Source organism: Watersipora subatra, chromosome 3 (assembly GCF_963576615.1).
Source record: "Watersipora subatra chromosome 3, tzWatSuba1.1, whole genome shotgun sequence".
Lineage (NCBI taxonomy): Eukaryota > Metazoa > Bryozoa > Gymnolaemata > Cheilostomatida > Watersiporidae > Watersipora > Watersipora subatra.
Window position 1 is genome coordinate 59,937,029 of NC_088710.1, and position 12,395 is coordinate 59,949,423.

The 12,395-nt window shown below is 36.1% G+C and overlaps 1 protein-coding gene across 1 annotated transcript in view; it reads left to right on the forward strand.

The window, feature by feature from the left end:
* LOC137392123 (protein mono-ADP-ribosyltransferase PARP14-like) overlaps positions 1-12,395 on the forward strand; it is a 57,662-nt gene that overhangs the window by 29,901 nt on the left and 15,366 nt on the right. Inside the window, exons 14-17 of the mRNA XM_068078752.1 lie at positions 2,400-2,474; positions 2,565-2,744; positions 3,620-3,841; positions 5,135-5,394. Coding sequence (XP_067934853.1) covers positions 2,400-2,474; positions 2,565-2,744; positions 3,620-3,841; positions 5,135-5,394 — 737 coding nt within the window. The remainder of the gene's footprint in view (positions 1-2,399; positions 2,475-2,564; positions 2,745-3,619; positions 3,842-5,134; positions 5,395-12,395) is intronic.

Genomic DNA, 12,395 nt, shown 5'->3' on the forward strand with positions numbered 1-12,395 from the left:
CCATACCATGACTCCAGTAGGGTGCTTGATGGTTGGTAGCGTACAAGCCGGGCTGTACTCCTCTCCAGGTCGTCTCCTCACATAACAATTTCCAGAGTGGTTTTGGATGGTAAATGTTGACTCATCACTGAACAAGACCCTTTGCCATTGGGCTGTTGTCCAGAACCGTTTATCTTTAGCCCACTCTAGATGACGCTTTCGCTGTTTCTCAGAAACTAAGGGCTTGCGCCTTGCCTTGCAGCCTTTCAAACCATTTGCAAGCAGTCTTCTTCGCACTGTACTGGGGTGAATCTCAATATCTCTGTTGTCCTTGATCTCCTTACAAAGTTGAGTACTGTTCAGATGTCTGTCAGCGAGGGATCTTCGTACCAGGTACCGATCTTCACGGATAGTCGTCTTCTTGGGTCGTCCAGCAGAGTAGGTGGGTTTAAGACTGCCATTGGAGGTCCAAGTCTTGATTGCTGTGTAGACTGCACATCTTCTGCTGATCAGATTGATATATAATATCTGGCATGGCATCATAATTGGCGGGAAAATAGAAAGCAAATGGAAAATCCATTCGATATAGAGTGAACAAAACAATGTGATTCCAAGTTTATGCACACCAATGTACATTACAGTAAATTAGGCCTACAGCTTTATAACACTTTTATAACAGCTTTTATTTTGCTGCAGTTTGCAGAAATCTTCGAGACGCATGAACGCTCATAGGTTTTCTATTATTGCTGTATTACTATATTAACAATATTGGTTATTTTAATAATATCAGTGCATTTTACTTATAATATTGGCCAACATTGCATTTCTCCTATTGCAAGGGAGAGATATAAACGTGTAATATTTTCCTTTCATTGTTGTTGTTTGTCATGACCAAACACTTTTTAAATAAATTTTCTAAAAACCTATATAAATACCACAACTTCTCGATATTGCTACCTATGACGTTTTGAAATGTAAACAAAATTGTGTATTGGTTTTCTATTATTACTATATTAATAAAATTGATTATTCTAAGAATATCAGTGCATTTTACTTCTAATATTGGCCAATATTGCATTTCTCCTATTGCAGGGGGAAAATATAAACATCTTTTCCATTCATTATTGCTTATTGTTGTATATAATAACACCCACACTCAGTACATTACAGCTACCATTGCAGCTATCCTATTGCACTGCAGAGCCATTTGATTGCTAATATTGCATTTCTCAACCATCAATACCCTTTATTTTTTTGCCAATATCTCTGGCCATCTCTTTGGTCATGGGCTGTATGACAGTGGAATTTCTAGTTATTACTTAGCTAAGTTTTATTTTTAATGCTCAGTACAATTGTAATAGTTCCGTTTGATTGATAGTCTTGTCATCAATCGATTGGTAATCTATATATAAATATTGGTGTTTGTCTGTTGATCTGTCTGTTGTGCGTCCAGTAGTGGCGATGAAGTTTCAGCAATTAAAAATACACTTTGCTCTGGATTCGAAGTCGGCCTCCAGTTCTGGAGGCAGTGAGCTAATCCAATAAGCCACATGGGTTACTTGCAATACAATAGATTAATCGTGCTCATTGTTTAAAATGCATAACGACGTTGTGTGATGTGTAACGCCACTATAGTTGGCTTCACGGCTCTTATTATAGTAAGTTACCTAAATTATCTAAATTGAGAAGATATGGTAAAACTTGCACAATGGCAATGGCATTACCTGCTACTGTTTAAAAGCTGGCTTTTTATTACCCATGCAACTCTGGGCGTTTAGCTAGTTTATATATAAATCTCAGTGTTTGTATATAAAATAGCCAATTCATCGTCAAGTCCACTTTCAGGTCTGCAGACTGGATAGCTAACCCAATATACTACCTGTCCTTTGCCATACTGTGGAATAATAGGGCACATACTTACGCATCAATTGCGAGAATAGTTTAGTACACTCGAAGTTCATGATTGCATTATAGATCATTATGCATAACGTAACAAGCTGGCTTCTTATTATATTAAGTTCCTAGCTTTACTAGACTGGGTTACTCAATGTCATTGGGTAATTATTTTATTATCCAATTCCGGGTATTCAACTAGTCTTTAATACAATAAGACCAGTGTCTATCCGTTTGCCTGATGCCATGCTAAGTGTGATCGGAAAAAGGTGCCTCACATGGAAGTTTAACTCAGATACTCTGACTTACAGGCCAGCGTGCTAACCACCAAAGCCACTCGACTGCCTTGCCTCTGCTTGAATTAATTATGCACATGCTGATTACTCATTACGATCTCTCACGGTGCACGGGACTGCCAAGCATGCTAGTCGAGTGATATATCAGTGGATCTGGTTCTTGGCATTTGACCAATTTCTGAAAGTTGTACCTATTACTGATAATAATTGTAAAGTAAATTCAATTTGTAGGGCGAGTTACTCAGGCGTTATTGGCTAAAGCTGGGCCAGCAGTTCGACAGGAGATTCAACAACTAAGCTCTCAACGTAAGTTGAGTACACCTCTGTAATAGTGCCTTCAGTGTAGTTTGACAGTCACCAGAAGGTCGGAAAATATTCTTTTTTTATATTTTGCAGCTACACGAGATGGGATCTGGGTTAGCAGCGGTGGAAACCTCTCTGCGCAAAATATTTTTCATGTTAATGCGCAGTCCTGTAGAGGCTCCAATGATAAATGGAAAAAGCTTTTGTCCGGCTGCCTAGAAAAATGTGATGGGAGTAGATTGACGTCCATTGCATTCCCTGCACTTGGAACTGGTAATATGTGTATTTGCTGCTATGTAGGAATAACCTGCATAGCAATACCTGCTCTTGGAACTGGGAGTGCTAGAGCAATAAAGTATTTAAAATTCAGTGTCTGTACTGATTACATCAATAAAGTACTTACTAGTACAGTGTCTGAACTGAATACATCAATAGAGTATTTATAAGTACAATGTGTGTACTGATTACATCATTAGAGTATGTACTAGTACATTGTTTGAACTGATTACATAAATAGAGTATTTATAAGTACAGTGTGTGTACTGATTACACCAATAGAATATTTATAAGTACAGTGTGTGTACTGATTACATCAATAGAGTATGTACTAGTACATTGTTTGAATTGATTACACCAATAGAGTATTTCTAAGTACAGTGGCTGAACTGATTACATCAATAGATTACTTACTAGTACAGTGTTTGTACTGATAACATCAATAGAGTATTTATAAGTACAGTGTGTGTACTGATTACATCAATAGAGTACTTACTAGTACAATGTCTGTACTGAATACATCAACAGAGTACTTACTAGTACAGTGTCTGAACTTATGTTTGCGGTTCATTTTATTAGTCAATCATTATTAGCGGACACACATTATATTAGTGATGATATTTGTCATATTTGAATTATTGTTTGATTAATCTGAAAATCACACACCTGTTCTCATTCAACCCATAACTTTCATCAGACGCACTAACTGGTTACCTTTATTAGATATATTCATGTTTTTTTACATTTGCATTCACTAGATAAGATGGTGCAGTTGTAGCAGACACTCAAAACACTGTTGCTATATTCTGTACTTCTAGTTCAAATATCAATTGCATGTCTTCCTCATTTATATATTGCGCCTATGTTTGCAGGTGCTATGGGAGCGGATCCAAAAGAAATGGCCAAGGTGATACTGCAAGCTATTCTCAAGTACCTGTCTGATAATCCACATAGTTTATTACAACGAATAGATGTCGTCATATATCAATCTGAGATGGTGGACAGCTTTGTTAGATCAATGAAAAAATGCATTGAAAAACCGGAACCGTGGTGGACTCGTTTGGCTGTCAAAGTTTCCGACTGGTTGCAAGGGGGTCAGTACCATTCATAACTCCTCATAACATATAATATTATTCTTCTGTATCACAGTGCAATTACTAGAAATTCCTTTACTGTACACTCAGCTAGCTGTTACTCTATGTATTCTCTGTACCACTCTATGATGTCCTCATCACCAGTCTGTTATATTCCCGCTTTACTCTCTCATATTCTTACTGCATGAGGATTTCTATCTAAGTCAAGTATAAGCACATTTGTTACGTCTGCCATTTGTTAGCACATTGAAATCAGATTTTTCAACAGTTGTCACCTGATACAAGTTGGAGACTCACATAAATGTTGTGTATATTGACCCTTCTTGCTAAAGTCCAGCTACAGCCTCTGTATTGCAGTCTTTGAAACCTTTATTTCTTGTTGTAGGTTTTGCCACAATTATTGAACTATAAAACCATTAATCACGCTTTTTAATGTGTAGTCAGAGTATGCATCTACATCTCAGTCTCTTTATAATTCGTTCAAAACATTTGTAGCGCTATTATAACACTGTATCATCGTATTATAATCTCTGTATTACTCCTTTGTATCATTTGTAGCACTATTATAACACTGTATCATCATATTATAATCTCTGTATTACTTCTTTGTATCATTTGTAGCACTATTATAACACTGTATCATCATATTATAATCTCTGTATTAATCCTTTATAATATTTGTAGCACTATTATAACACGGTATCATTATACTATAATCTTTGTATCACTCCTTTGTAACAATTGTAGCACCATTATAACCCTGTGTCATTATATTATAATCTCTGTATCACTCCTTTATATAATTTGTAGCACTATTATAACACTGTATCATTACATTATAATCTCTGTATCACTCCTTTATAACATTTGTAGCACTATTATAACACTGTATCATCATATTATAATCTCTGTATTACTCCTTTGTATCATTTGTAGCACTATTATAACACTATCATCATATTATAATCTCTGTATTAATCCTTTATAATATTTGTAGCGCTATTATAACACTGTATCATCATACTATAATCTCTGTATTACTCCTTTATAACATTTGTATCACTATTATAACACTTTATCATCATACTATAATCTCTGTATTACTCCTTTATATCATTTGTAGCACTATCATAACACTGTGTCATTATATTATAATCTCTATACCATATGATACGGTCTGCATCACTCCATTATATCTTTTTTAATACTCTAATACCTCCTCCGTATCACTAGTTTATAGATGCAGCACCATTATATATTATGTCCTTATATTATTCTCCTTGTCTTCTATAGTCTCGAGCAGTGACTACCCAGCACAACAAGACCCATATCAGCAGCCTAAAGGTCGGAGGGTATCGCATCATATGGATGCTCAGTCAAGCGTGAAAAGTGAGCTAAAGTTAGACATCTATGGTAACACCAATGCTGATATAGAGTCATGCAAGGAGGATATCAATGTGAGGCTAAGGAATGCCCTATCTACCATCATGTGGCGTGATAAGCCCACATATATGGAGGACCGTGATAATATTAGCAAACTCTCTGAACTTCAGGTAAGGTTCTCTGCATACTGTTTGTTGGCATTAACATAAAAAGTGTCATGCATGTACTTCGATGCACTTTAACATACATGTAATTATATATACACTGTATGTATATATAATTGCAACTAGGTTTCTACTATTTTATAAATAATACAGTAAAGTAATACTAAAATAAAAGAGTTCTACAAGAAATTGGAGCAAATAGTACTAGTTATGGAAAATAGTTTTACTTATCTCTGCAGCTACTGACAGTTTCATCGCCTCTCTTGTCAATCATCACGCTGCTACTAAAATTCAAGATTGTGGCTGATGTTCTTTCTCTTTTTTTTGATTGGCTGGTGTTCCGCTTGGTTGGCTGGTGGTACTGCCTTTTGCTGATGGGTTAGCTCTAAAAGAAGAGAGAAGGTAATTTTTGGGGTGTGGACAGGTTGATGTAATTGCTGATCGTCTATTGAGTGTAGATGCTTTTGGCCTGCCAATAATAAGGAACTTTTCTGCTAAGCGAATATTGCATTTCTTAGATCTGCTTTTGTAAAAACTTGCAGGATGTTTCAATTTGTTTTGAAGTTTATGCTGTTATTTTTCAAGTTCCAAGGGGGCTTACCAAGCTCAGTTGTGTTTTTGCTGCTGTTTTTGAAGCTTGCTTTATGGTTACGATGTCTAGTCTCGAGACTGACTTCAAGTATATCCCTGTATAACCCCTCTTAGCGGATATGCTACATGTACATTGACTGGTCATAGTTACTATAATTTAGAAAAAATCATAGTTTTGACAGTCATGACCAATACCCAATGTTGCATATATGCTACATGAAATGGCAGATTTGCTATCATGTGACTAGTTTGGTCATGTGACTTCCATTTCCTGTAATGGCTGCCCCAAAAATGTTCAACTAGTATCTTGGTTATTTCTTTGTTCTTATTTCTACATAAAAGAAGGTAAGTTTGCTTATACATTTACTATTTTATGAAAAGAATATATTTCTGATTCATTTTGATGTGTTGGGAAGTGGGTAATATCCAAACATGGTAACTTTTTAAGTATCAATTGAGGTGTGTAGCATATATGCTACACACCTCAATTACCTACTTGCTGTCACATTTGATGTAGGATCTATGGTGGGTAGTACCAGATTTAGATTTCTCACAGTGTCACCTTCTTCATTATCATCCGCAGTTGAATTCACAGCTGTTTGATCAAGGTTGGTATGACCAAGCTCGTGGTGAAAACAGTAGGCAATCGTTTTTTTTCGTGACACGTTTCCATGCTCCGTGCATCCAGCGTATTGCTTGTAAAACATTGATAGTTGCACCAGGCTTCTTTCCATGAGTGTCAATGTAATCAATGATGAATTGCAAATTTTGCTGATGATAGTAAGATTTAAAAGTTTGAATGATTCCTTGGTCCATAGGTTGCAGCACACTTGTGATATTGGGTGGTGTAAATAGAAGCCTGATTGATATAAGCCCATTCATAGTTGGGTGCGCTGGACAGTTGTCAATGATGAGAAGCACTTTTCCGTTTTTTCTGGTTATCCGACGATCAAAATCTCTTACCCATGTTTGAAAGATGTCACTCACCATCCAAGCCTTCTTAATGTAGTAATACTGACATGTAAGGTTAGTAACATTTTTAAAACAGCGAGGTTTTCTGAACTTTCCTGTCGCAATAGGAACTTCGTTCCCGTGCCCGACATATTAGCACAAAGTGCCATAGTCAGTTTTTCTTTTGACAACTTCCCTCAACTACACTTCTCCCCTTTAAAGTGCAAGGTTTTGTCGACCCTGAGCTTGTAAAACAACCCGGTTTCGTCCATATTAAATATGTCATCATAAGTGGACGTTTAAAGTTATGGATTCAGCACCTCTTCCTTCCACTTTTCCACCTCTCCAACATTAACTGCAGCTGACTATCCAACAACTCTCTGACTGCCAATAGAATGCCTTTTCTTCCACCTGTTGATCCAACCACGAGAAACAGTAGTATCCTTTCCTAAATCCTGTAGAAACTTGTTAGCCTTTTCTAACAAAATTGGCCCATCGATAGGTACGCCTTCACTACACACTTGTCTAAACCAAGTCAATAATACATCATCCAAATCATCGTGCGATGTTGAACGATCTCTTAGCCATGAGGAACTTTGGTCACATAACAATCTTATTCTTTCTTTTTGTTTAATCCATGTTGACACTGAACTTTTTGGAAGATTTTCTCTTTTTGATAATGCTGATAGCTTTTGTCCTGCTTCGATTTCCTCAATTACTTCAAGCTTGTCTTAAGGTTTCCACGCTTTTCCTTGCTTGCGTGAGGCCATCGCAAAGCGTATTTCTGCTGTGGCGGACGCCAGGCACGAACCTATTTGTGACATTTTATCCTTACGTATCCGCATATAATCACTGTTACATGTATTTTGCATGCTGCGTCTATCTTTAAATTTTTATCGCTAATACTTTCTAACATTTATAGCTTGGCCGTAAGTAAGCGAACGTTCTAGCGGCCCTATTAATCATTTTTATATGATTTCTTATTCGATTCCATTATACGGTACGGGGGAAAATACATGTACACTACACGCATATAGAAAGCGCTCTCGTTAGGAAAGCAAAGTAGTCACAGCTCCGCGACTAATGGAAACTCCTTCGGAAAAAATTGAATGAAAACCATGTTTATACCTCCGGCAAAAAACTGTTCGAGTTAATGATGTTAAGTACGAGTTATCTAAAGCAATTTATCATTGCGTGAGAAAGAACCAAACAAATCCATTCGAGTTAACCATGTGTTCAAGCTATCCGAGGGCGAGTTATCCGAGTTTTACTGTATATATAACTAGTATATATATATATACTAGTTTTAACCCTGTAGAATCCAAACAAGGTAACTTTTTAAGTATCAATTGAGGTGTGTAGCATATATGCTACACTGGGCACTGTTAATACTTTCCATTGGTTATTGTGTTTTTTTGAATAATTAGTTTGGTCATGTAATTGTTAGTTATTGGCATTACTAATTGGCCTAATATAAATTGCGGCTAATTATGATCTTCAGCAATACTGGTAGCCTTATTGCTATTTGCAAACTACAATGTAGGCCTACCTTACTATGGCCCTACTAACTATACCAGGCCTACCAACCAACCAGATACTATAATTATAATAATATACCTATCATTTTCTACTACTGTATCTGTGGTGGTGCGGTTTATTATAGTATTTCTCATAGGCTACTCATGCTACTTGTAGCTTGAGCTGATACAATGATTGTAGAGCCTATTGTTGCGTTCCAGTTTTTTATTCATGTTATATAGAATAACTATGGCTAGTAGTAGTAGTCGAGGCAACCATAGGCGAAGACATTGGTCAGTTTTCACAACAACAATTTGTGTGAAATGTGATGTTCGGCTTTGCTTCACGGAAGGCCATAACTGTTTCACAGAGTATCACATATAGTGATGACTTTATCGAGATTTTGCACGCAAAATATAGCTCATATCTTCCAATGCTGGTCTTGGATACTACTTACTAATTCTTATGTGTGATAATGGTGTAAGTCTCATTGTATAAATAATAAGTTATCTTTAAAATTGTTGTGAATCTCTGTTGGAAAAAATTGTTTCGTGTGCAGTGTTACGTGTCTGATGTCATCTGCTGCCCAATGTTGCGTATGTGCAACATGTTGAAACTACTCCTTGAAAAAATCCTATTTAAAAAAAAAGATCCAATGGATTTTCTAGTTGTTCTCCTTGCACAGGAAACTGATGGAGGTATTTTTTCTATTATCTGTTCTATGGTTGGGTTCTACAGGGTTAAAACTAGTATATATATATATATATATATATATATATATATATATATATATATATATACTAGTTATATATACAGTAAAACTCGGATAACTCGCCCTCGGTTAGCTCGAACACATGGTTAACTCGAATGGATTTGTTTGGTTCTTTTCCACGCAATGATAAATTGCTTTAGATAACTCGTACTTAACATCATTAACTCGAGCAGTTTTTTGCCGAAGGTACAAACATGGTTTTTGTTCAATTTATTCCGAAGGAGTTTCCATTAGTCACGGAGGTGCGACTACTCTGCTCTCCTAACAAGAGCGCTTTCTATACGCGTATAGTCCCACGACCAAACGAGCGGAGCGAAGTGTGGGAGTTTTTTATGATAAATGCATGTGCACGCAACTTACGAAAATTATTCATCAACAATAAGACGAACCCTCGTCAAGAAATTTCATCAACAAATTTAAGCATCGTTATGTAAAGTCGTTAAAGTATAATAACAATACAAAACACATTTAAACCTATTTAAATATGTTACCAAGTCTTTGTAAACCGTCGGTATTATCTTAAAACTTACCCATCTAATCGGATGATACACAAACAGACAGATTAATTTCAACGAAAATCGCCACAAAACACTTGAAAAGCTTGGTTTAATAAAAGTTAAGACCGAAAATTGAAACGCCGAGGGACAGATAATAGAACGATGAAGTCTTGCGCATTTTATGAAAAAGTAACGTGCGCTTTTCACCGGTCTATAGCATTGTCGAATTGCCGAAGGTTTGGCAATTAACATAGGAGTACAGAAATCGTTTCATTTTTGCCGATTTCAATTTTTTCATTTTCATTTGCCGACACATTTGAGTACCTTCCCATTCTAACTGATGTCCAACGCAGTATAAGTAAAGCAAATGGCGATGATATTTTTTAACGTTTCTTATGAGATTGTTGCAATAATTAATTATAAGTTTGGATGACTACAGAACAATGACTACGTAGTACAGACTTTCTAAAAATTTAACGCAGTGTAAGTAAAGGCATGACGATGATATTTTTTCTAACGGTTCTAACTGATGTCCAACGCAGTATAAGTAAAGCAAATGACGATGATATTTTTTAACGTTTCTTATGAGATTATTACAATAATTAATTATAAGTTTGGATGACTACAGAACAATGACTACGTAGTACAGACTTTCTAAAAATCTAACGCAGTGTAAGTAAAGGCATGACGATGATATTTTTTCTAACGGTTCTAACTGATGTCCAACGCAGTATAAGTAAAGCAAATGACGATGATATTTTTTAACGTTTCTTATGAGATTATTACAATAATTAATTATAAGTTTGGATGACTACAGAACAATGACTACGTAGTACAGACTTTCTAAAAATCTAACGCAGTGTAAGTAAAGGCATGACGATGATATTTTTTCTAACGGTTCTAATGAGACTATTGCAATAATTAATTATAAGTTTGGATGACTACAGGACAATGACTACGTCGTACAGATTTTCTAAAAATCTACATAAATATCACAACTTCGTGATATTGTTAGCTATGTCGTTTTGAAATGTAAACAAAATTGTGCATTGGTTTTTTATTATTACTATATAAATAATATTGGTTATTCTAATAATATCAGTGCATTTTACTTCTAATATTGGCCAATATTGCATTTCTTTTTTTGCAGGAGGAGAGATATAAACATACAATCTTTTCCTTTCATTATTGCTATTTGTTGTATATAATAACACCCAGTACATTACAGCTACCATTGCAGTTATCCTATTTGACTGCTAATATTGCATTTCTCAACCATCAGTACCCTTTCTTTTTTCCAATATCACTTTGGTCGTGGGCTGTATGACAGTGGAATTTCTAGTGTACATATATTTTCTTTTGTACCGTATAATGGAATCGAATAAGAAATCATATAAAAATGATTAGTAGGGTCGCTAAAATGTTCGCTTACTTACGGCCAAGCTTTAAACGTTAGAAAGTATTAGCGATAAAAATTTAATAAAGATAGACACATCATGCAAAATACATGTAACAGTGATTATATGCGGATACATAAGGATAAAATGTCACAAATAGGTTCGTGCCTGGCGTCCGCTACAACAGATATCCGCTTTGCGATGGCCTCACGCAAGCAAGGAAAAGCGTGGAAACCTTCAGACAAACTTGAAGTAATTGAGGAAATCGAAGCAGGATAAAAGCTATCAGCATTATCAAAAAGAGAAAATCTTCCAAAAAGTTCAGTGTCAACATGGATTGAACAAAAAGAATGAATAAGATCGTGATGTGATCAAAGTTTATCATGGCTAAGAGATCGTTCAACATCGCACGATGATTTGGATGGTGTAATATTGACTTGGTTTAGACAAGTGCGTAGTGAAAGCGTGGTTATCGATGGGCCAATTTTGTTAGAAAAGGCTAACAAGTTTATACAGGATTTAGGAAAGGATATTACTGTTTCTCGCGGTTGGATCGACAGGTGGAAGAAAAGGCATTCTATTGGCAGTCCGATAGTTGTTGGAGAGCCAGCTGCAGTTAATGTTGGAGAGGTGGAAAAATGGAAGGAAAAGGTGCTGACTCCATTACTTCAAACGTACACTTACAGTATGATGACATATTCAATATGGATGAAACCTGGTTGTTTTACAAGCTCTTGGTCGACAAAACGTTGCACTTTAAAGGGGAGAAGTGTAGTGGAGGGTGTTGTCAAAAGAAAAACAGACTATGACTCTTTGCGCTAATATGTTGGGCACCGAGAAGGAAGTTCCTATTGTAACAGGAAAGTTCAGAAAACCCCGCTGTTTTAAAAATGTTACTAACCTTCCATGTCAGTATTACCACAGTGAGAAGGCTTGGATGGTGAGTGACATCTTTCAAACATGGGTGAGAGATTTTGATCGTCGGATAACCAGAAAAAACAGAAAAGTGCGTCTCATCATTGACAACTGTCCAGCGCACCCAACTATGAATAGGCTTATATCAATCAGGCTTCTATTTACACCACCCAATAACACAAGTGTGCTGCAACCTATGGACCAAGGAATTATTCGAACTTTTAAATCTTACTATCATCAGCAAGTTTTTCAACTCACCATTGATTTCATTGACACTCATGGAAAGAGGCCAGATGCATCTATCAATGTTTTACAAGCAATACGCTGGGTGCACGGAGCATGGAAACGTGTCACGAAAGAAACGAT